Source organism: Columba livia, chromosome 3 (genome assembly GCF_036013475.1).
Source record: "Columba livia isolate bColLiv1 breed racing homer chromosome 3, bColLiv1.pat.W.v2, whole genome shotgun sequence".
NCBI classification, from domain to species: Eukaryota; Metazoa; Chordata; class Aves; order Columbiformes; family Columbidae; genus Columba; species Columba livia.
Genome location: NC_088604.1, coordinates 11,012,996 through 11,039,658, shown reverse-complemented (window position 1 = coordinate 11,039,658; position 26,663 = coordinate 11,012,996). Strand labels below are relative to the sequence as shown.

General features: G+C 38.0%; 1 protein-coding gene across 21 annotated transcripts in view; it reads right to left on the bottom strand.

The window, feature by feature from the left end:
* PUM2 (pumilio RNA binding family member 2) overlaps window positions 1-26,663 on the bottom strand; it is a 75,334-nt gene that overhangs the window by 24,905 nt on the left and 23,766 nt on the right. For 20 of the 21 annotated variants that reach the window (XM_065055813.1, XM_065055803.1, XM_065055797.1 and 17 more), the window contains exons 2-10: window positions 20,881-20,949; window positions 16,633-16,738; window positions 16,140-16,327; window positions 15,327-15,499; window positions 11,801-12,071; window positions 11,441-11,534; window positions 9,478-9,603; window positions 8,166-8,305; window positions 6,258-6,396 (exon numbers count right to left, since the gene is read on the bottom strand). In XM_065055813.1, coding sequence (XP_064911885.1) covers window positions 6,258-6,396; window positions 8,166-8,305; window positions 9,478-9,603; window positions 11,441-11,534; window positions 11,801-12,071; window positions 15,327-15,499; window positions 16,140-16,327; window positions 16,633-16,738; window positions 20,881-20,931 — 1,288 coding nt within the window. In that variant the 5' untranslated portion in view covers window positions 20,932-20,949. The remainder of the gene's footprint in view (window positions 1-6,257; window positions 6,397-8,165; window positions 8,306-9,477; window positions 9,604-11,440; window positions 11,535-11,800; window positions 12,072-15,326; window positions 15,500-16,139; window positions 16,328-16,632; window positions 16,739-20,880; window positions 20,950-26,663) is intronic. The other variant, XM_065055815.1, reaches the window with a different exon arrangement.

Sequence of the window (26,663 nt, the reverse complement as noted above, 5' to 3'; positions counted from 1 at the left end):
CCCAGATCTTTAGGTTCAATTAATGGTTCTGGAGATAAACGCACGTAGTGGTTATGAAAACCTGTCATTACCATCATTCCAAACCCGTTCTCACTGCTCACAACTTGTTTTGCATTCCAGGTGCATTTACCTTTTCCTTTCTCATCAACAGCACAAGAAGACAGTTGTGCCCCACAGAATGTCTGAAAGTCTGGCTAGTTAAAACCAACCCAAACAGGTTCTGTCAAAGGAACTGGGTAGGAAACCTTCACTAGAGATGCCACTGCTTCTACCACCTACAGCACCAAGATACAATGAAGGCTACATTCCCAAGGCAGGGCAAGGTGACAATGACTGCTGTCTGTCTGACTGTAGCTCTCTAGACAACACAGCATAAAATATTACAACATCATTGACATGGTAGGAAAGCTCTTTATAATACCACATACATTCCTGCATACATTCGTGACATTTAACTATGAGTACCTACATCATTTCTACTTTTACTCATACAACATTCAATTGATAACACCATGTCGGTCCTGCCTTTTGTTACTGCTGTATCATATAACACCATTTTTTCAGAACATCTGGCTAATATTTACTAGTATTTACTCTGTCCACCTATTCTCTTCAAATGTTCAAACCCACAGATAATGCTACAGCTGTATGAAAAAGGACTGATCCTATATTTACACCCATGTGCTGATCTGAAACTAATATACAGCAATTTATACAACTTCAGGCCCACAATGTAAACAAGTCTATTTTCCGATGCAAAATACTTGGGAGAAACAAACAAACAGGCAAACAAGCTTACACAGTATTGCATCTTATCCAGTATTGTATAAATCAAACTTACTGGGAATACTAATGCAGGTTAATACATTAATTTTAGCTTTTCTAACATAACTGACTAGCATGACTGCTGAATTAAAAAATGGAAGCAACTTGCACTTGCTCTTTTCATTACAAAATGCATTTTTCTTGATATTTCCTTGCCACTATCTATCTGTGATGCCACCACAAACAGGTCATCCAAAATTAGTAATAATAAGGTAGGTCATTAGCATCAAGATACCATCACAGAAGGTTCAAGCTATTAATGAGAACTGATGGGTGCTTCTATGTTCCTAATCGCTGAAATTAATACACCTGACCTGGAATAGGAGACCTCTCAGCTTTCTGCAGAAATCTACTTAAAACAAAGCAACATTGTACTATTTGTGAAATTGCTGAGACCTCACTAAGTCCATCTGCAGCCTCAAAGGTATAAAATTATTTGCTTTGACATCAAAAATACAATTTCAGATAGATCACCTCAGAACAGAGTAAATAACCAAAGAACAGCTCTCATAGCAAAACTTGTGTTTTACAATCACCCCACCCCAGAAAGTCAGATAAAAAGATGAAGATAAAAACTATTTCCCAGCCTTCTCTCTTATGGCAACACGCCAGATCTTCTCCTTTATAATTCTCCTTCTCCTTTATAATTCCTTCTCTCTTCCTGTTTCAGTTTTTATTACCTCTTTATTACCTTAGAACATCATCACCTCCCTTCGACTGGGCAATTTCCCCTCCAAATTAACAACTATCAAAGCTCACTTTAGTGCCTTCACATTCAAGCTTACTGTGGTCTTCCACTGCAACCAAAAAACTAAAACGTGCTCTTTGCTTCCTAATCAGTTCCTAATCACACCTTTTATTTTAGGATTCAGCTGCTCTATCTACACTATCTGTCCCCAGATCAGCAGGGAATATGTAAGTGAACAATCTGGTTTAACGCTACTGTGCTTTGCTGGATAATTTGTAAATGTCTTCAAAACCACAGACTGAAAACTTTCTGGATTCTTTTCACACAAACTTTAAATGTTCCTAAAGAATGAGAAGAAATCTGTTCTCTTGGCTCACGCAGCCCATTCTTACTGTTGTGCTTATCTATCCAGTAACTTCTTCAGTGTCTTCCACTAGATACTTCACACTCTCTTCTCACATTTTTATATGTAATACCACAAAACTCTGCCCAGATCTCCTACTCTCTTCCCTCTATGCAACTTCCCTGGCTGATGGCACCCAAATGTATGTCAGTTTGTCACTTCCCTCTACTCAATTTGAGTCAACAGATGTGACACTTCTTACTGCCAACTCAATTATCTGCCCCTTTTAACACCACCATCCTGACACCTCCCTCCCTCTCCATGCAGGAACATAACCTGAAATTCACTGTAGAGTCCATTCGTCCAAATCTACAGCTTCTCCCTTCTCAACATACCCAAGACTGAATTATTTTCCTCTGCATGCAGGCTTGAAAAAGTATTCAGCGTTAATCTTGCATCTTTCCTTAAGTGCTGCAGTCTTCAGCCTCCCAAGCTCACCAAAACCTGAACCACTATAACCTTCCATTTGTTGTGACAGATATTCACTTGTCCTCTCACAAATCAAACTGAGAGCTCACCAACCTACCAGCAAGTGACTTACACTTTCTATAACCATTTTAAGTTTGCCAATACCGCAACTCCCTGTACGTCTGCCACAATTAGACTTCTATTTCATACTACTTGGAGGCACGGAATGAACCACCCACTGCAATGTCACACTTCAAATCCCTCTATTAGGTAATAAAAAATGCAATGCTAATAAGACAGAAATTGTTGATTTCTATGTTCTACACATTTGTCAGACAATTCAATTTGCATGCCCACCTGCATGCTAGATGCACCAAGTCAGTGCTAAGAGATTCATTTGCATAAATTCAATAAAACTAAATTGCACTTGATCTCACCAAGGCAGTCAATGAAGCCTCTTGGAGGGATCTGGCTGAGCCACCCCTGACACCTATTTTCTGGCAATCTGGGCAGCTCTGCATCCTCTGGGCTCCTCACACAACTGAGGCCACACAGTCTCCTGAATTGCAATGACTGAACTGAGCCCAGCCGTTGGTCTGTGATAAGGACTGGTTTTATTTGTAAAAAATAACATATACTGATCATCTTATGATGAAATTGGGAGTACCCTCTGGCTTTGTGTTGTGCATTTATTCAGTTGGAAACTATCTGGTTTTTAGGAAGCCTTCTTTACTGGAATACTTGCAGTTAGCAATAGGACAATAGGACAAGGGGGCATGGGCTTAAACTCTACCAGGGGAAATTTAGGCTGGATATTAGAAAGAAATTCTTTACAGAGAGAGTGGTCAGGCATTGGAATGGCTGCCCAGGGAGGTGGTGGACTCACTGTTCCTGGAGGTTTTTAAACTGAGATTGGACATGGCACTTAGTGCCATGATCTAGTAAACGGACTAGAGTTGGACCAAGGGTTGGACTCGATGATCTCTGAGGTCTTTTCCAACCCAGTCGATTCTGTGATTCTGTGAAATTGTGACTGGAAGAATTTAAAATGCAACTGCACATCACTGAAAAATATATTTCACTATTGCTGTTTTTTAAAAAGAAGAACTGGATTTTTTCTGAAAAGAGACTTAACAAAAACATTATATGAAAAGTAACCTGGATTTCAGACACTTTCTCTTCAGAGAGATACGTGCCTTACGTGCTACAAGAATACATCTCCCTAAATAATAAAAGCAAAACAACCCCATAGTTGGGATATTTCATGAATTTCATCTAACATGAAGGCTGTACAAGGAGAAAGCAGCTAAAACAACCTAAAGACAGAAGTATGGACAAGCTGAATAACACTCCCACTTATTAGCTCACAGTGGAGCCAAACTAAAAATACTCTCTCTATAAAGAATATTCAAAAGCTTGAAACTCCATTTGGACTCACACTTCCTCGTAAAACATGTAAATTCATTGAGCAAGAACTCCACACATTTTCCGCTTGTTTATTACATTACGTGTGTTGTTCTGTGGTTTCTACCTGGGATTCATTTAACCGCATTTTAGTATCTAGATGTAATTTAGTGATGCCGACTCAATTTTGCAGTAAGTGAATGGATAAAGACACCTCTGGAACAAAATCCGATTCATCCTAAATCAGGTAACTAAGATAGTTGATGAAACAAGACTAAAAGTTCCTACTTCACTAGCTATAAAAGGAGCCTTAAGTATTTACCTCAAATACAGACATCTAAATCAGTATCATGATTCCCATCTAAAACAGCCCTTATTCATTTCATCATCTTATGTCCTTCACCTAGAAAGAGGCATCACCAGTGTTCCCTGTGACTCACTACAAAACCAGCTTATAATGACTGAGAAAATAAACGTTCTTTTTGTTTACATTTTGAGCCCCACTCCCTGAAAAGTGTGGTCAGTAAGGCTGAAAGTCAGTTGTATATGAACCCTATTACAGAACAGTCTGAAATATGTTCACATTTATTATAAAGTTTTTCGCTGGCCATCCAGGTGTGCAGCAGATGGGACAAAGCAGCAACTTACAAGGGAAACTGAGTAAAAAGGTTCCTGCCCTCGCAGAAATATCTCTCTGGGCTTGTGGTGGAAGAAAAAAGGCTTCAAGTCCAGTCCTCACAGGACAGGCTCTTACATGACTGAGTTTATGTATTCAATCACCTAGTACTACTTTCAATCATCCATTTGGAGAGGGGTTTTGTGAGTTTTACGAATTGCCTTTGAATTATTTAAACTAAATAATTTTATTTTTGAAAATAACGCCCCTTTTACATCTTCCTGTAAGTCACAAATTTGGGCTAGATCAAGGTCTCAGGTATTGATCTGACTCAAGTTAAACATCACAGGCTTTTTACAAAGCACAGACCACTCCACAGTCTTAAAGCTCCAAGGCCAAACGAAAAACCAAGACGTAACTAAACAAACACAAAAACGCATAGCTAAGCCTTTGAGGCTTTTGTGAAGACACCTATAGCATCTCAGATACACCTCACTGTTTGCAGGCCTTCTCCCCTGCTTTGGTGAGATGCAGAGACACGATTTGACAGGTGCTGTGACAGCACATTTTGCTGATTCCTCATTTTAAGTGAAAGAGAAAGATGCTAAAAGCTGAAGATACTACTGCATGAGAAGAAATAAAAATAGCAGCTATAAAACAATCAAGAAAAACACAAGAACCAGTACATTCTGCACCTAGAGGTGTAAAATCTGATAATGGGAGGCAAAACGCACAATGCAGTCCCAGAGCATCCAGCAACAAACTGACTTCTGTAGGTTGTGAGGCATTTCAAAGTAGTACTGACAGAGGAGAGAACCTGGACAAGTCAAAGAGGAGGGGAGAGGAAACCTCATGGCAGTTACAGCTTCCTCACAAGGGGAGGAGGAAGGGCAGGTGCTGAGCTCTTCTCACTGGTGACCAGTGACAGAACCTGAGGAAATGGCAGGAAGATGTGCCAGGGGAGGTTTACGTTGGACACGAGGAAAAGGTTCTTTACCCAGAGGCTGCTGGACACTGGAACAGGCTCCCCAGGGAGGTGTCACGGCCCCAAGCCTGACAGTGTTCAAGAAAAGACTGGACAACGTCCTCAGACACATGGTGTGAACTGTGGGGTTGTCCTGTGCAGGGACAGGAGTTGGACTCAATGATCCTTGTGGGTCCTTCCAGCTCAGGACATTCTATGATTCTATGAAATGCCTTTGTAGTTACCATCAACATTATCTATGTAAAATCTTAACTTTTGTACTGAAGAATGGCTGAGTACACTTAAACTGTTCTTGCTCAGATCATTGTACTAAACACTTAAAAGTGATGATGAACTCCAAGCTAACCATTGTGCATTTATGACATGTACTGAGACTCAGAATAACCATTCCCTGGATAAGTCAGAAGCCACACATACTGGAATGGTCTGAGGGTCCAAAACTTTCGAGTGCTTCTACTTCAAATATGTTGTGATCTTCAGGGATTCTCAAGCAGTAGTTTTCTCTTAAATTTCCTAATTTTGGATTCTGAATTTTAGATTGTATTATTATTATGTACTACGAGTAAAAAATACTTTAGAAAGACAAATACTTCCTATTGCAGAGTACCCATTCAGACAACTCATGACTTTAAGACAGCATGTAGTTGCTTCACTGTATATGAAACTATCCTGCAAAACATCTACGATACTACTTGTGCATATGTTTGTAACAGGAAAACCATACAAAATGCTCCACATGAAAAATGCTAGAGGAATTTCTTGTACTCTGAGAATTCCGTGCCAGTATTTTATTGGAACTGAACAATATAAAACTACATAAAACTCAATTCTAAGCAGCTTATCATAAACACAGCAGTTAATCTGGTCTCTAATAACATCAGTATTTTAACTACCAGTGATTCTCTTAATTCGCTGATAACATACATACCTGGCATGCCTGTAGCAAGACCCTGACCGAAAGCCAAAGCTGGATTTGCTGCAGCAGCTGCCGCGAGCGACTCCGCCTGCTGCCCCTGCTGCCCCTGGTTGGGAGTGAGCGGGCGCTGAGTCGCTCCAGCTCGCAGAACCTGGAAAAGACCAATACAACATTCGTTCAAAAGAAAGCAAGCAAGCCCACTGTACGCTAAAAAAGGTCAAGAACAGTTGCTTTGTATATATGATGCCACTTAGCTTTGAATTTCATTTTGAGAATATGCCACCTTATTGGTTTCAAGGGTATATGTGTAATATATACATATATAGATATAGATATACACAGACACATAGAACAAAAGGCATAAACTATTTTGCTAACGAATGTGACAACAAAATACCTGCCCTGCTCTGGACAGCAAAACTCATGTATGTTCCATCAGCGGTAATAAGTATAAAGTAAGGAAGAAAATCTGTGAGAGCGGTACATTTATGATCTGCATTATTTATTAACCGAACACCTGTACTTCCCTGATAAATGCATTTCTTTACATTATTTTCAGGCAATTGAATGATGTGAGTCTGAATACTTTAAAACTTGTAGTAACTCCTCTAAATAATTTACACTACACTGCCAACGGTGCTGTAAGAAAATGCACTCACTAAGTTTTAAGAATTCACATAAAACTCCATCACCATGTAACACAGGCTTATTTTATTACGTTATGACAGTATATCTCTGGAAATCTGATTGAAAAGCAATCTAAATTCTTGCAACCACTCTATTCCTCTTGGTTGAAATAATCTTTTCCAGGTTCAAAATAAGACAGAAATACAATTTAAAGTATATCCCCACAAAATATCTTCCATGTGATTTTGCATAAGTTGGATATTAATTTTATAAAGAAAGAAAAATAAAAACACTTGAGAAATTATATACATTCACTTATAGGTGCAGCTCACTGATAACAATCAGCAGGAGGACTGAATATTAAAACAGTGATGAAGCTACTCTGGAACTTCACGGTAACTCAAAGTCACTTCTCATGTTACATTTATACGAATGGCACTGAAATTAACTACACTGCCAGAAAAACAAACACACACACACACACAATCATTCACACATAAGATCGTGATAAGATCTGGGTTTTGCCTTTGTGGAAAAAGGCCATTTGTTTATACTGAAAGATCATATGACAGTTCTACAAACGTACTCAGGGTAACAATAGAAAATTAGCTTTGAAATTAAAGGTACTTAAAAAAAAAGGGAAGTGTCAATGAGTTCTTGTGACAATGGCTTACACGTGATTTACTAAGGCAAAAATAACATATAGCACATAGTAATGTTGCAATAGCTATTCTGTCACAGAAAAATATACGGGGTGATCCTTCTTCCCCATGAAGCAACAAAACTACTGGTAACAACTTTATTTCCCTACTTTTTAAAGAGACAAAAAAATTCTAACGTTTCATTTGCCAGTTAATTAATAAAAACACAGTTTATTTTTTCCCAAGCTTAAGAGAAAAATATCCTCCTAAAACTGTTAAAACATCTCTTTTCATCTCCTTATGCTAGCTTTCTAAATGAGCTTTTAACTTTACATTATTTTTTGAGTAACTGTACAGACAGCATTATCTAGACATAAACATAACAGCAAAGTAACCTGGATTAAAGAAATTATTTTAAATATTTCTTATTTTAAAAATTTGGACTGCAAAATAAGACAAATATTTAGCATGCAGTAAATGAATTTTTGAAGCTATGATCAGTAATGTAAGGAAACTGAGAATTTTTACTATTCATTTATTATTTGATACAACACAACATCTGAATTATGTAAAGTTTCCTAGAAGCTGATCCTTATATAATGAAAATGTTAAGGTAAGGCTTTAAATGCACATCTTTTTATGAAGAACATACCGGTTGCTGTCCTTGTTGTGCCTGTGAAGCCGCTTGCTGATTTGCTGTGGTATTTGCTGCTGCAGCTTGCTGCTGAAATAAATTGGCTGGATACACCCCCCATGGAACACCGTAATACTGAGGCGGAACCACAGCAGGACCTAAAACCAGAAACAATAATTATTCCATCTATTGAGGCTAGTTAAAGTAATTGTTTATATTGTTCGTAGCATCCCTCATTGATCTAACCTCTAAACGTCAAAAGAGACATCAGTATTAAAGAGAAATTAATTCCCATATTAGCCAAAGTGATACATGGACACACATGGGTTAATTTAAAGGATTCACATCAAATTATACCTTCTCTATGAAAAAAATACCCTTGTGAGGCTCAGGTGACAAAGAAAAAGAGTAATCAAAGCTTGTACACACCAAAGAACACTCAAAAATCAGTTTCCAAGGTTAGAATAAAAAGATTGTTTTAGAACATCACAGAATGAATCAAATTCATCCTTCTGACAGTGACAGACAGAAACCTTGATCATGTGTTATTCCTCCTTTCTGCGTGCTTCCTTTGCTCATAAACACAACTACTGCCTCTGTCTCCCCTGTGTACTACGTCACACTCTTCAGAGTGGGCTCGCTTACCTCTTCCAGTCTATTGATAAACACAGAAGGATGAGCTCTCTGCATCATTGTGTTATACACATAATGCATTATGTATATGTATATTTTGACTCTTTTTACTGCCTTTCCTGTAAAACCACTAACTGAAGATACAGGTTGTTTTTTTTCAAAATGTTATGCTCAAGTCTGAACATTAGCTGGGACTTCAATACTCAGTAGTGTTTCACAGTGATATCTATGAACATTTTAAGATATTTTCCTGGGGTTGGGCTTAATCTGTTGTCTGGGCCTTTTAGCATGCTGGAGACCATCTTTATTCTCATGCTCACTAGGAATGAGAAAACCTGCAATTAGAACGTTAATCCAACCGAGTTAAAACATAGAAGGCTAGTTTTCTTGTCTTTCGAATATAATACGTACTACTGATGTCAGATGAAACCTTATTAAGGACAAACATTTTTAGAACAGAACAAATCTAATTCTTGCATATAAATGTCCAGTGGAAAGAAACACTCAGAATCCACATAATAAAAACTGAATCCCTTTACATTTTAGTAAATCTTTCCAAAACAGCAATATTAATTTTCCTACAAGTCTTTCCTTCCTAGAAAGACATCTACAGAGAATTAGCAGGATGGATTTCAGCTTTTTTCTGATTTCATTCAGTAAAATTATTCAAGACAGACACCAGAAAGTGTTTGGTTACCTGCCAGAGTAGCTGCTGCAGCTAATCCAGCTGCGGTGTACGGGTCAGTACCTGGAGGAGCAGCACTGATAATGTATGGGTTTGGCACAAAAGCAGCTGGAGCCAAGCCTGCTGAGAATACGCCCGCTACAGTAACAAACAGAGTTTAATTATAGCTAACATACTTAGCAAGCATCATCATCACATTCAAACCAATCAAATCACAAAGTGTTTCTGTTGAAATCAGAACTGCTTGTACTTTAGAAGTTTCTTGGAGCAGGTACGCTGCTACAGAAATCAACACTGGTCCTTTCTTGCTAATCCCAGTGCCTAACAGCTTTGTTTTGCTGGATCTACAGACTCCAAAGGAAATTATCTCATACTTATCCACCCACCCTTACATACAAGGGATTATTCAAAGTGGAATTTACCTTGCCCAACTTTAACTAAGTCACACTAGTCTCTGCAACTGAATCTGTATCAGACAAATCTTGAGCGAATCAGCCAGATAGAATGAATCACCTGCTAGAGATACAAATCTCTTTTCACTGACAATAGGAAAAAAAAAATCTCACCAGATAGTTTAAATAACAATACCTGACTTTTAAACAGCCAGTTATGAGATGCTATCTCACTTTCAAGAATCTACATTTCAGGACTGTAACGCAAGGAGACAACTGTAGAAACTCAGAGTCATCGAAGCATCGCTACCCAGGGTTTCCCACATCAGTCAGGTTCATGGACTTACTCCAACACTGAGGCAGTAACTAGTCCAGCAAACACAGCCCATTGAACTACATTTCTCTTTCAAAATAGGAGGCTTCTTGCTAAGTTTCTATTAACACACATATCCGAAGGTGCTGCATTTCAAAGGGGCAAGACTCAGCTGACTGCTCAGTCACTCTGTACAAAGTAGGGGCTTCTCTACAATCCAGAAGTCAAAGACAGGCAGAAGACAGGACTTGTGGACTCACAAACATCTCAATCTGCCATGCTCCTAGTGTCTTAGCTACATAACACTAAAGAGCTGACACTTTTAAACTCCAGTTTAGCCTGCCAATTCCTGCCTGAATAAGCCTTACAATTCAGCTTAACAAAACGGTGGGAAAACTTAACTGTCAACATATTGCAGGAGAACACGAACATATTCCTTTAGAGGTGCTGCTTCCTGCTTCTGATCCTGACAACTCTTTTTGCCTCGCAGAGGAAGGAGACAGATGCAAACAGCTCAATAGCCCCGTGGTGGAGAGTGGCAAGGGCAGGAATCTTTAAACCTGTCCTACAGTGTCAGTACGTGAGGAGCTCCCTTCCTTAAATAATGGTTTCCATATGCATTCCAACCTCCCTCATTCCAAACATGAAACTCTTGCCACCGAAACACAGCTTCCTTGTTGAGTTGCCAGCACACCGAGAACTGCATTTAATTCATTCACTGAATTACTATAAAGGGACAGAAAAAAATGCTCCCTAAAGAATAATTCTGTCACAAAGAAAGGTATCCACAAGAATAAAGGACTATCTGTTCAGAAGGTGCCATTGACAAGAATAAACTAATCAACATAAAATTGTTTTCAAAATCCTACTATATAATGGTTTTTAACTGGATTATCAAAAATACTAAACTGCAACAGAATAACAGAATTGCATATTTTTGTTATTATAGTAAATAAAGCCGGCACATCAGTACTTGTAGCAGAAAAGTTTTTAACGTTTCCCCCCATAAAATCCAACTACCGTGCTACAAAAGCAAAAATAGTTTTTATTTCTTTGTACACAACAGTTCAAAATACGCTAAATTTGCACAACAGAAAACTTTCTCTAGGGACAGGACAGTCTGGGTAGTTTTCAGAAGAACCACTAAAGTGGGCCAACTGATCAGTATCCATTTGAATTAAAATACTGTGGGTAAAACTAGAAAGGATTCCAACAAAGCAACACACCCACTCCTGGCAGGGATGCCTGCTCTAGTTCACAAAAACCTCACCTATGTGTGGCTGCTGAGCTGCAGCCAGCGCGTATTGCTGCTGCTGGGCTGCTGTTAACTGTTGGACAGTCAGAGCATTAGTCCTCTGGAAAAGCTATTGGAAAAGAAAAAAGAGATGCATTTCAACAGTCAGGGCTATGATACACTTACAAAAGCTTTTAAAGCAAGCTTCTATCCTAATAAGTTACTAAACTAGAAGATTATGCGTCAGTATTCTTCTAGATTAAATACACGTTTATTTGCCTTTGAGCAAGTCACAGACAAAATTAAATACATTATATGCTTAAATGACTGATTATCAAAGAGGATAATGCACAACTTAAAGGACCAATCTGCCATGTTTTCAAGTCCAGTACTGACCTGCTGCTGAGAATTGTAGTCAAAAAGTCCTACAGTAGCTCCTGAAGAGTCCATTTGTACCTGATTGCCAGGATAGTCAAACTGCAGAGAATCAAGACCAACTTGTTCCATGGCATCTAGATTCTGATTTTCTGGATTTGAAAATTCTTCTACCAGAGGCTTGTGGGCGGCTGGATTGGGCAGCGGACCTAATCCTTCTGTGGTGCTGGGATTGGGGCCCAAGCGTTCAGCTACTTCTGTTGGGGAGGCTTGTCGACTTCCAGGGGTACGACTGTTTAGAAATAATTCAAGATAGACTCTTCAGTCTTAAATAAAGCTGCCCATGGACAGAGTACAGCATTTCTATTTTAAAAGGATCTCTGAACTCAAGACACTTTACAAAAGGAAGTGACAGACCAATTTTAACCAGCATGTATTGACGGCTCAAGACAAAGGACATCTTTCATTTCAAAGCACAATTTTATTTATTTTTTAAACCTCTTCAAATCACTGTGAGAAAAACAAACTAATCTTTGATGCTGTTTTGAGTGAAATGGAGTGAACTGTGGTCAGCTGTAACTTTTGGGATGTCTGTTACACTTTGGGAGCTTCAGGAATTATTAGAAAGTGTATTGATTAGAATTTTTTAAAAAAAGAAAGTAAAAAGGAAATGGCTAAGTGCATCTCATGTCAAAGGAAAGAGACAATAAAACTTCAACTGGAAAAGACAAACATACAATATAGCAAGTATCTTTCATATTTCAAAAGCAAACAATACGTTTTTTTACCTTAAGTAAAATGGACTAATAACCACCTTATTTAGCATTTGACTAAAACATTTCATTTCTTACACAACTCATGTAATAGACTGCACTACACCAGATAATTGGTATGGGGGAAAAAAGCATTCCTAATATAAACTCATCTCAGTTTCCCTAAAAATAAATACAGCCTGTTGTTCCAGAAGAAAAATCTTTAGGATGAGGCAAAACGTATGTCTGTGATTTCTGCTGACAGTAAGACAGAAATATGGAGCTGGAAATCATTTACTGTGCCAAACCCCTGGTAGTTGTTTCCAAACATTAAGGGTTGGTGGCAAATGAGACGTAGAAAAGTATCCTGACACGTCTCCAGGTGCACTAGTGGTTAAATTCCCACCAGAAGTGATGAAAATTTAGTCAAAGCCGTTGACAGAGCACAGATGGCAACTCAACTAACCAGTCAGTAGGTGTTTACTTTAGGGATAAAAGCCGAATTGTTCTCTCATCTCCACCAGCTGAACTGAGTACAGCCCCACTGAGTACAGGGGAATTTCTGTGCACCTATAAACACCTACATGGAAACACCTGAAGTGAGATGTCTAGGGATTCACATCCTAAGCATATTCCCAACCCTATATTTGGTTCAATCTACGGTACCTTAATTGGGAGTGGTAGCCCATCTCATGTGTCAGGCCATAATATTTAGACTACCAAGTCTAAAGACTACCAAGTCTAAAGACTACCAAGACTGCTAAGTCAACTACTAGGAAGGAGTTGTGCGAGAGAATCTATGATCCTTTAACACTATTATTGTGCTGGCAGAACTCCATAATTCTATATTGTTTCTCAGGAAACATACAACTTCTGGTTAAGTTTGCTTTATTTGTGAAAACTGGGCTTAAATGCAAAATACCACCTTGCAGCCTTAGTACTACCTGTTCTCCTCCCTCTCCGGGGCTCCAAAGTTGAAGTATCTTATCTGTTCCTCACTGAAGCACAAGATTAATGCAAAGAAATCTGCCAACAATTATGTATTTACTGATACCAACTCTAAAGACTGTACCAATACACAGTCTTTCAGTGAGATTATTCAACAATACTGTATGAACTACTACTGCGGACAAAACACTTCAAAGATAAAGCAGTTACTCTAGGGTTTTTTTAAATGTAATAACCAACTTCATGACAATCGTCTATAATATGTTGGCTACCATCTAAGGATCCTAGCTATCAACCATGTCTTGTTCAACACACGAAACCTGAGTTTGAGCCATTTAATATTCCTTATTCTTACCAAATGATGTACAGTACCCATAAAGTGAAGAATAAAAGGAAAAAAGGCAGTTATTTCAGTACATATTTTAGTTTAAGAAAAGCTGTAAGTACAATAAAAATACAAAGAGGAGGACAGGACAAAGTTTCTTTGTTAATAATTTTTCTAATAGAGGTTGCTCCATATATTAGTGCTGTTCTGTTGCTATAGTTAAAGTTGTGTCAATGCTTCAATTATAAACCTCTGTTTGGAGGGCTTTATGCCACCACTATATACAGTCCATTTACATTAAATGGCTTTATTTTTTTGAGAGGTTTACTGGCTTTGGATGCTTTTTTGCACTTGAATTTTTTTTGTAATTCCTCTCTTTAAATAACACAAAAGGTAATTTGCAAGCAACTATTTCAAAACTCAAGTAGATACTGGTAAAGAAAAGCAGGACAAAATTTATTCTGCGTTTTCTACATGTAATATTGAAGGCATATTTGTTCATTGTGCATATTGCAGCATGCATCCGAAAGAAGCTAATCTGAGCTTTCTAACATGCCTGATATTACATTCTTTTCAACAATACTTCTTGAGAAATTCACTTGAAAAATCCCTCCTTAGCCTTAGAAAAATACATTTTTTAAAGGGTAGGAAATACTTACGTATGGGATTCAAACATCCATTTTAATATACTTGTTCAATTATGAACTAATGAAACCACAACTATTTGGTCACATTCATCACAACAATACAAATTTATGAGCAGCGCTCAAGTTTCCTGATCTTGTTAATTCTTCTGTATGACAGTTACCAATACATCACAGTCATTTAAAAACAAAGGTTAGTCCTTTAAAAATACCCAATTAAAAATGCAGATCAGTATTATGCAAAAACAGACTGGCTGTACTATCATATAGGAATTCACCATTCAATAGCTCAAGCTTGGTCCCTTTTTTTTTTTGTTTTTAACCTAAGAAAACAATCAAGCCATAACACCATTCTATCCTGTGCATAGGTGACATTTAACTATGTGAATAGGGAAACCCATTGTTTCGACTTAGTCAAATAAATCATTTCCATAAAGACTTTTGTGGCGAAATAATTGTGTTAGGCTGTGGTATTCACTAGCAAAATTAGAAGGAAAGTTAAAATTCTGTAGGACTTACTGTCTACAACAACAATCAGATGCAAAAGTTACCGAGTATTAAAAAGAAGCACAGAAAGAAAGGAATTCAGTTTGAAATTAAAAGGGTTAAAGTTGTCATCCCTCTTTAATTCACCACATTTTGAAAGTACCCATTTATACTTTGAGTAATTACTATATTAAGATGAATTTGTCTCATGAGAATTGACACACACATTAATGACATCCTAAGAAACATGTGGCACAGCAGGAAAGGGAGGACATTAGGTAGGAGGAATCAGCCTGCGGCTGGGTAATGTTTAAAGCTGACATACAAACCAGAACTGTAATAATGTCCTTAAGAGACATGCTTGTCTTCTTGAGAAACAGTTAAAGGCTTACTTAAAATCTTTGCAATCGGCATCCATTCCATTTGGCAAACCTCTGCCATTTATTTTAGTAACATCCTCATCATCTCCTTGTTTAAGATCTCTGTTTTTGTCCTCCTCAAATGGAGAAGCCTTGCCTTTCTGATCTCCTTTCTCAGGTCCATCTGTTTCAGCATCTCTAGTGCCCTGAGGAAAAAGAATCTGTTTGATTCTGAATATTGAACAGAACACAATAGGAGCACCACAAGGTGACCTAATTCTACACTACAGCGTACGTAAACAATACAAACAGTTTGTTTTCAATGAAATTGCATTTGGTGGGTAACGTGGTCATCAAGTTTAAACCACATCCAATTAATAACTGCCAAAAGGTGAAAAGGAACGCCAAGATTTATAATGGAAGAGCTAACTCAACCTTAACTATAGCGGTGCTGTTAAAGCAGTAACACTTCGAATTAGATAAAGTTTATTTCATACAGTTACAACAGCTAGTACAAAACAAACCCATATGGAAACACAGAACAGGAAGATCTAGAATACAGCCCATCACACATTTTAAATTAAGCTATTTGCAATCTTTTTCCTACCTTTATTTAAAGGTGTTAGGAAAGTACTTTTTTAAAGACAGCTATTTAGCCAACATTCCCAAACCACTTCCCTCTTCTGCCCCCTTCAACCAAGGCAGACAGACAGACGGAAACTACACACTTCCTTCTAAAGAAAAGAGTTAAAAAAAAGGAAAATGGACAAAGTAGAAAATATAACCATACAAGACAGTAAGACCACAGTAGGTAACTATGCAAGCTTAACACGCTGCATTACTTACAAAAGCTCCTTTCCTAAACCGGGAATCCAATTTATCAGCTGGAGAGGAACTTAACACATATTCTACCATGCTCACTCCAAGGCCACCACTTTCTGATCGTGGAGACAATACAGCATTTACTTCACTGTTTCCATGAAAACCCTGTCCAGGCTTTCTCTGTACCATAATAGGTTGGGACATAGAATGGTCTGTTAAAAACAAATAAATAAAAAAAATTATTGTACATTTTAAATACCACTTGTAATGTTTTTTTGCATTTCATTACAGTGACTATATTAAACATGAGCAAAACTAAACTAAATAAGAAATTCCAAACCCCAGTTTCAAAAAGTGTTATTGGCACACAACCACCAGTGCAGTATACATTTTCACAATTAAAATTCAAGGAAAAATCAAATTTAATAGACAATTAAATTTTATCATATTAATTCACTTTGAAATAACATTTACTAAGCATGACTCATTTTTCAATACATGTACATCAATGACTTACGAGGAGTTCCCCATGCAGTCTCTCTCCACTCATCACCAAGGAATATCCCTTTTTGTCCATCTTTTGCTGAATCATCAGGTTCCCAAAACTTTTTGGCAGGTAAAAGCTGTTCCAAAACAGAAAACCATTTTATTTAAAGTATTCTTAGAGATGGGCAGGAAACAGCAAGACTATTAAGATATACAAGTACTCCATTTTAGATATCAAAGTCAGCTTTACATAAGGAAGCACACATTGCCAAGAAATAATTATAAACACTTAAAAGTTATGTTCTGTTACTGAAGCTGATGCTGTATAAATTTCTCAGATGACCCCAAGAACACTGAGATTCTGAAGTTATGAAGGAGAGATACAGAATATACAAGCAGCTGTGAAAATGGCTGATCAAATTAATCCCTGTGTTAACCCAAGTCATTCCTCTCAGAAACTTTATCATGGCCTTCTTTGCATGTTGGCTCAAAAGCTTGGCCTTTAGTTAACACTATCATGATAACCAGGAACAGCAGAAGTTCATTGTAAAGTTCTGTTCACTTAGAAATGTATCATGTTCCAAATATCAGAAAGCAACTAACACACACAGTGGCAAGTCACCTCCTTTAGACCACAGGAATCTGCTGCTTAGAAATCTGTGACATTCAAATCTGAAGTTCCACATGTCAACCATCACAATTAGCTGTATGATTTTTGCTCATTACTACTTCTAAAGCAGAAAGTTTCAAGTCAGATCAGGATCTCTTCTCATACTGTGTTCAAGGACAAAAAACTTTGTGTGATGTGACAGAAGCAGCACACTAACATAAATACCTCAAAGTCAGCATTTATTTTACTACTCTCAAATTCCCAACAGATTGATTCAACTGCTTGCAGTCTTCACATACACTAGTACACAAAGGACATAGAATATCTAACACAAAATATAACGCATCATCTATACCTCTAAGAGGATAAATTTAAACTGTATCCTACTGAAGATCAAACAGATTTATAGGAAAAAAAAAAGTTAAAAAACCCAACCCATTTATTTAAATATTTGAGAGACTTTGTGTAAAAATTTTAAGTTTACAATTTTGTGCCTCCCAGAGGGCCAGTGATTTCTATTTACTACTTACATTTTTTGGACAGATGATGGCTACGACATAGACTATGCTCTTTTTAAAGGGATGTTTTAGCTATCTGACTACCATGTAAATGAGCAGCCCAAGCAGCTGTCAACTATTTCATTATGGAACTCAAAAAAGAGAACTTTTCAGAAAAACAAAACAAGTTTGTTCCTCTATAACAGACAAGAAGAAGAACCCACTTAATTAGGACTCCTGGAAAAAGACTTAATTGAGAAGTCATCACAAATTAATACAAGTAGCTAAAATCACCATGCTTTACCCTTTGATAACATGCATTTTACTCAATATTTCCTGCATCTAATCCAATAAAAGAGAAATTTTACAAAGATACATCCAAACCTCATTCAAAATAATGGAAAAGACTGCCATTTCTCTTACTAATCTCCTCCAACAGTACTCTAAAGTGTCTTTTTCAGTATCAGCACTGATCCCTGCTATGTCTCTGCCAGATGAACAAAGCCCTTTTCTACACATAGATAATAACCAATTATGCTAAAGCTGCCTCTTCACCAGCTCTGCTAAGTAACTCTACAGTCTCGATTACTGGCTCTTCAAGAAGGATTTTTTAATATTTTTAAATTTATTTTTAAGATCAGAGCCTTCTACAATCTCTCTGAATGAGATTTTGACACCAGAAATGGATAGCTTGTCCCCATAAATGAAATCTGTGTGTGTCCTGATCCTGTAAGTTTCTTTAAGAATAAACATTATAAAAAAATATCTAGTTTTCCGTTTGCTAATTAATTTTATGTACGACTATATTAGGTCACACTAACAATCCTGAGGCCCACTATGCCTAGAGGAAAGAAATAGCACCTTGTGTCAGTATTTCTTCAGAATATTACCACAGCCTCAAGGGTCATGATAGCTTTTGGGAGCTGGAGCCAGAAGCACAACCTGTGTTTACCCAATCTAGCAGCTAAAAGATGACATTTAGAAAAAGATGACTGCAATACGGCAGATGTCTCGCTAATAAAACTTCAGTCTTTTTCTTTACAGAGTAAATTAACAAAGAACTGCAAGACAGAAACAGCTCAAAGAACCCGTACATCTGGCTCACATTACACTGTCCTGTTCCCAATAGTGACTGATTCCAAGTCCCACCTGAATGGAGCTCAGCTCAGAGGAACTTCCCATTTCTACTATTGCCAGTGCATGATGGTACAATGAAAACACACTTATCAGCACACGGAAGAGCAACTTGTTCAGGATGCACAGACAGCCTTGATTTTAGCAATGAACAGCCTCCTAATGTCAAGTACTGATTCCCAGTCTCCCACACACACAAAAAAAAGAAGGATTAGAATTATGAATAAGAAAAATTTCAGAGAAAAATCTATCCAGACAGAGAAAATGAGGAAGAGAACAACTTCCCAATAGCTAGATCACCTGACATGAACTCCCCTTCACACCTTTCAAAGTAGACAGAGGACAGCAAGTTAAGAACCTACAATTACCAATTCTAGCTTACAAGGGTATTTGTAAGGACATTTTCTTTAATATTTTGGAATGTTATAATCACAAAGAAGTTTAAAACAGCCATGGAATCTATCCCAGAACTACTTAATTGTCGTACAATACATTAAGAAAATTACTGAGTAAGTCTACCTAGCTATGTGAACGTGTATTACCCTCAAGATACCTGGAAGACACCATTGAAATGAAACACATAACCTAATAAGTGCAGGGTCACAATATAGTATCAATTTCTGATGCCATATTACTGTATGAGATCACTGGCTTTCACAGATTCACAGAATACCATGAAAGCAAACAAAATACTCTCCATAATTATGATCTCCCTCAATCTGAGATAACATAAAGCGACGATCTGTATGAGCAGTCATTTATACCTCAATTTAATTGCCAGGATTCATGTCATCCTTTACTTTCACTGCTTTCAGTCTCTCAGAGCACTTTGTGGGTGACAAAGGAACCAACACCAGTACGAACTTTACCCACCTGCTCTATCACAGACATCCTACTAACAGCTTTACCTTTCAAGAAGAGTTTTAAAAGCCAGGAGGGAAGGGGGAAGCAAGAATATCCAATGTGGCTATTCAGCTTTCTAAAGAACAGGACATCTATTTCTGCTTTTTCAAATGTGAGATGGTTCCAGAAAGCCAACATGGAACCCTTGGATGAAGCAAAAATTGCTGAAAAGCAAACTGATCAGTTAAATGCTTCATTAAAGTGAAAAAAGCAAGAAAGAAGAGCCATGTGCCAGCCCAGAAGTGTTCAGCAGCTAGAATATGGAATTTGTTTTTCATCAATAAGTTATGGTTTCTGAAGAGATCACAGTCCTATCATCATTGTAAGAAAGTTAAGCTGAAATATTGTCACTCGTTTAATTACCAACTGAATTAAGTAAATATCCAGCAAGACAAAAGGATCGGTATTAGAAATCATAGTTCAATGGGATTTTATTTCATTACTATGTCCTGACAGGACAAGTAAGCCCAACACACGCTGATCTCTTTCTAAACAGTTCAGGGAATTGCTTTGAAAGAGCTACGTCATCCCCCAAGATCTCAAATTACCCCCCGCCCCCAAAGCACACTGACTTAAAAACCCCAAACAAACCACACCAATCAAAAAAGTCCTTCACTCTAGCTAAAATACACAATAGCACTCTTAAGCCTGGTTAAAATCTTCTTTTAAGTAGTAATTACCAGTTAAAAAAAAAAATAGTAAATCACCACACATTTCTGCTAGGTAGGGTATGCCATTTTCACTTTTTCTGGAGCCAAACCTATTTCAGATCCTCGTCTCCTTGGCTTCTCAGAGGCAGTAAACAATTGCTTCCCCAGCTTAGATACAGGGACACTGAAAATAGGCCTCATTTCACAGAACTGCACGAACTTTCAAATAAATTTTCCTGTCACTTCCCCAAGTGTATCAATCACCTACTAAGACATAGTAACAGGGTAGATCCAGTCAACAACCATCCCAGTGTTCTTGGAAAGCACTTAGTTTAACTTCACTTTAGAACAGAACTCTTCAGTTGCCTGAAAAATCAATTTGATCTTAACAGAAGCTCTTTGCTTCGTGTAATATTGTTTAAGACTTCTTAAATTTTACCAACATTTCCAAACCACCAACTGGATTTTCAGCTCTCAATAATTACCTCTCCCATTCCCCGAGATTCTAGGGCAAGAGCTTGAAACTCATGATTCATCTCATCCACAGATCGAACCTGAAGGGGGAAAAAACAAAAGAGTGATCCATTAGTCAAATGTCTTTTCAAAAGTTGAGTTTGTACAACTCCACAAGATTTCTAACAATCTGAGAGAATTGATTATTTTACCATAAGCCACTGCCCATGCTGAAGTCAGGCACTTTAGTTTCAATTACAATCGAATAGTAAATTAGGTACTTCTGTCTCAAAAGGTGGTTTTGCTCTAACAGTATCTCTAAACGAAATTTGTAACTAACGGTTGCCAAACTGTATTTACCATGAACGCTATCCAAATCACTGTTAGTTAAAAAACAACTAAACTTGAAAGATGTATAATTTTGCTTGTTTGTTTTGGGGTTTTCTGAAACTCTAAATAAACTGCAGGACACTGAACACAGATTGTGCTCACTGTACCTCCTCTAACAAACATGAAATTTAAGTTAATGTTATCTATTGCTATCAGCAGCAATAGAAAGAATAATACAACCCTTTTACTGTAGCAAAGTGGGTCTCATTGTGGTTCCCTCAAAAAGAGCAGCCCACAAAACCCTGTCCTATAGCATGAACACGTTTCACAGATCAGTTTACAGACTGGGGAAAACAGAGGCAGCATTAATCTCTTTCGAAGATCTGCTTTCTTCAGTGTTAGCTCTATCACTAAAAGCCATCCCGAATAGTGACAACCCAGCAAGATCTACTACATATAAAGCCAAGCCCCCCTACCCGAAGGAGAAACATTGGTTGAGATCATCTGTACCACCAGGAAGTTTAGTTTTCTCTAGTTCAATGCCAATATTCATGTAATTCATATGCTCCAGAAATAAACATTTTTAAGCTGTACTTTTTTACCTCAAATTCAGAACGCTCAAAAATATTTTTCTCTATTTTTATTCATTCCATGTCATCTGGAATAATGTATAAATAAAAGAGATGTAGGAAACATACTGCTCAACATTTACAGTTTTTTCCTGGTTTTGGTTGATTACTTTTTTCTTTTTTCCATCTTACTCTAAATAACTCTGGAGACTCCTCTTTATCCATTTACCACCTACCTGCTTTTGGAATTAGTTGCTATCTAATCTTTAGTTTTCAAGAATTCAATGCTAATAAGCCTTTCCAACTGAGAGAAGCTGGCAACAGTTCCAGACTTCTGATACACATCAGATCATCCCACAGAGCCCCCAAATTACACACAAAGGGATACTACACACCAAATGAGTCTTAAGGTATAACGATTCCTCACACACTGCTGTTAAATAGATAGAACGGCTTACGCATATCCACAACATCTCCTTTGACATAGCAATACCCTTACACAGAAGCTGGGTACAACATTCCAGCTAGTATTAGTCCATTCTTCACCACAGTATTAGGAAAGAGATTTTAACATGGAGCAAATGTAAAGTTATATTTTTGGCAGTCTCTCTATTCCTAAAATTTTCACTCTTTCTCTCTCCACCTGAAATTTACAAAGTAATTTAATCTAGAGGCCTACACAACCTTTAGTCTGTCAAAACTCCTAAAACCAGTTACCTCATTTCTACCATATTTCACTATTACCTCACACTATATACACAAGGCAATCTTCAATCAGCAATGCTGCAATGTTCAAGCAATAAACTGAGTTCCTCAGAGAGTTGAGCACAGAATCATAGAATGTCCTGAGCTGGAAGGACCCAAAAGGATCATGGAGTCCAACTCCTGTCCCTGCACAGGACAACCCCACAGTTCACACCATGTGTCTGAGGGCATTGTCCAGCTCTTCTTGAACACTGTCAGGCTTGGGGCCACGACACCTCCCTGGGGAGCCTGTTCCAGTGTCCAGCACCCTCTGGGTGAAAAACCTTTTCCTCATTTCCAACCTAAACCTCCACTGGCACATCTTCCTGCCATTCCCTCGGGTTCTATCACTGGTCACTAAAATATAAGACCTTGGCTCCTGCCCTTCCTCCTCCCCTTGTAAGAAGGCTGCAGACTGTTATGAGGTTTCCCCTTAGTCTCCTCTTCTCCAGGCTGAGCAAACCAAGTGACTTTAGCTGCTCCTCACACGGCTTGCTCTCCAAACCCTTCACCAACTTCATGTCCCTCTTCTGGACACTCTCTAGTAGCTTAATATCTTTTCTATCCTGTGGTGCCCAGCCCTGCACACAGTGCTCCAGGTGAGGCCGCACCAGTGCAGAGCAGAGCAGGACAATCCCCTCCCTGCCCAGCTGGCGATGCTGTGCTGGATGCACCCAGGACACGGTTGCCCTCTTGGCTGCCAGGGACACTGTTGGCTCATGTTCAACTTGCCATCAACCCGAACCCCCAGATCATCCAGCCAGCTACTGACAAACAGGACACTCCTTCCATCCTCCCAACAACTTTTACAACTCCCTTTTGCAATGGGCTTGGTCTTCATCATCAAGTAGAAGTTTTTTTCCTTCTTTTTTTCCACGCATGTGGTTTTCAGCAGACCAGCCAGCTGAACTGGCTCAACCACCGCAGCCACAAGACCACTAGAAAAGGAGACAACACAGGGAAAGCAACAAGAAGCAGCTGATCAGGAGCAAGGTGGGGCAGGAGCACCTGCTCAGTGGCATGAGATGATAAACCGGTATCACGAAACAGTGTCCTGACATAACTCAGGACAAAATTCACAAGGCAGACTGTTGACTGCATAGAGAATTACCACAAGAAACACTGCTTAAAATAATATCAATTTCTGCAATCCAGGCACCCAGATTCAGGGACAAGTACTCTTCCCAACAACCCTGAATCCTGCTTGAAACAAGCTTCTTAGCATTTTCTTGCAAAAAGCAAAGACAGCCCTTTCTTTGAAGAAAAGAGTTGAAGAAAAATAATAACAAAAAATACAGTATGAAAGAGAAATATAGGACTTCATTTTATAAAACAAAAAGTGGTTAAAGCAGCCGACCAGAAAGAAAACCACTTTTTCTGCATTAAGAAATTCTGAATCTCATCCCTCCCCTCCCAGGTGAATTCCTAAACCACCTGATGAAGAAAAGGAGGATGCATTTTGCAGCTCAAGCTGTGCTACCAGGACAGAAATTGAACACAGAACACCTGTAATTACAGTACTGTGACTGGAAAGGGAAGATGCTGTTTACATTGCAAATGTTTCAACTTTTTTTTTCTTTTGCTGAATGACTTTAAGGCAAAACACCTTTCTAGTAATTTTTCTGCAAGGTGTCTTGTCTGCAGCATTTACCTGATATATGATAGATGCTTATAGCAGAGATGTAGCATTATTAGCAAGTTAAAGTAATTTAAGAACACAAAAACAGCTGTATTTTAAAACACAATACATAGCAATTCTGCCAGCCCTCCATTAAGCTAAACACTGTCTTGTAAAGTCCCATCCGACACTTGACTAGATATATTTTGTTGAATTACCTAACATGTCCTTATTTTGGTTTAGAATAGTGCAGCCAGACAACAGAGGTTGTTAAGCAGCTGAATAGGCAACTACTAGTATCACAACCAAACTGTTTTGTACACAAGTTAGTTACAAAATACTAAATATTTTGCGCAACATTTTGGGAAAACAGGGCACTTGTTTGATTAAAGCTGCCTTTGGCTAGATTCACCTTCTCATACCTCTTTGAAGCACCAGGGAATCAAAGGTTCACTTACTACCAAACTGGTTAATAAAAGTTGTTGCTCCCGAGTAATTCAAAATCTACAGGCATGTGCGTTTTGGAAAGAGTTAACATTTTCTGAGGACCATACAGAACAGTAATGCAGACTTAAATAAATACTCAAATATATCCAAGCTCCTTAAGCAGTCCAAATAAACAAGTTAGGCATTTCTGACAAAACACGCAACCAATTTTAAGTTGCAACCCATTTCCATGGTTATAGTTTCAAAAGCAAAATGCTTCCCCCAGTAAGTATTTAACAATTTTCATTGCATTAAAACACATTGTTCTAAAACCAACTCAAACTTTTTACAGGCAAGTGAATAATTCTTCAGTCCCTGTATTTTAGGCTACTTAACTCATATTCTCAGATTGAGTTATGCTTTTGCATCATATGACCCTTAATACAAAACAAATTTGGTTTGTTAACTTAGTTGGCCTGACAGATTTCAAGGTAGGGCTTCTGCGGCATTTAGCAAGGGGGAAAAAAAATACTCAGCAAAAGTACTGTCCCATTTGCTTAAAAAGCTGAATCACAAAGGGACAAGGTGATCACAAGAGCTGACACTTTTATATACAACACTGACCAAATGTTTTGCTTGCTTTCTTTTCAATAGGAGTTTCAGTAATCTGGAAGCATACAAACAGGAAAAAAGAATTTCCTAGGTTTTTATCAACAGCATATATATATAAAAATATACATAAAATTATGTTTGATAGCATCTCACAAGTCACTGCCAAGTTTGTAACCTACGTATCTACTTGCACAGCCTTCTGTCAACAGACCGTACAGAGCAAGAATAACAGGACAGCACCTCCCACCAAGAAAAACAGAGGAAAAAGAAGCAAATCGTGCCACCTCTTTCAGAGATCCATGATGGCTCATCGGCCTAACAAGATTCAGGAGCCCTGGGTTCTCCTCCCAGCTATGCAATGAAACGTGCTCCAAGAAACAGGTAATTGCACTTGTTCCCCCTCAACACGAACTGTGCCATAAGAAACTTATCTCTCCCTCACACAGGCTGTGTCCGTCTGCCCACCCAACCAGCTCCAGCTCTGCCCCCAGACTGGCAGAACTGCCAGCACCAGTTTTTCTAAACCACTCTCAGGTGTCCTCAAGCTCTGGATTTTGATCCCTACAGTCAAATACTGGCAGAATCACCAGCCCCACATAAATTAGTAATAATGTTTCTGTACTGAAACCAGATTTTATAGCTATTTATAACAGTTACATCACTTGCTCCATTAGAAGAGCTCAAGTGATATATTCCAACGTAAGTAGGGCATATAGTTCATACTATATAACTTAGCAGGTTTCTCAAAGTCTTTTCATCTTCTAAGAAATTATCTACTCAGAAGAATTTCTGAGAAATGTACAGAAGAGGAAGTCAGGGTGATAGATGTTGCAGAAATTTGTAAAATAAGTCTGAGAAGAGGCAACTGATAAAACGTTTATATATGGTTTTACAACATCAAAGAAAAATCCCATAAAAATGAGTTCTTGTTAACAGGAAATTATTTTAAAAATTATTAAAACAATTTATTAAATTTTATCATGCATTTTTTAGTTTATTATTTAAATGAGCTATGAGAAAAGGTAACTCTTCCAAAAAAGGGCTGACTGGGCCCTGACTGAAGAACTGTCTTTCACACAAGAAAATGTACAAGTTTAATCTTCAATGTCAAATAGTTTAGGTGTAATCCCATCTAGTTTGGTGAGACTCCTAACCTTTCCCCTACTGCACTCTAAGACAAGCATATATTATCCTGTATTTCTCACTGCAATGTTCCTGCAGAAATATACCACAAACAAAAAAGCAAGACACGAAGTATATTCAGAAGTTCGAAAACGAAGTTGTGAAACGAAACTTGAATAGCAGATCTTGTCTTAACATGCTCATTATTTAATTGGTGCTTGTTACTTTAATATATGTACATAACAAATCCCTTATTTTAAAAATCTACACGTTTCTTGTTAAGCTCACCAGCTTGCATCGCCTTCCTATAACAGAGCAATAAGTGCTACCAGTAACATCACAGAAGTTTAGAGGAATTCACAAGACCAATTTCTAACCATTATTGTTCCATTCT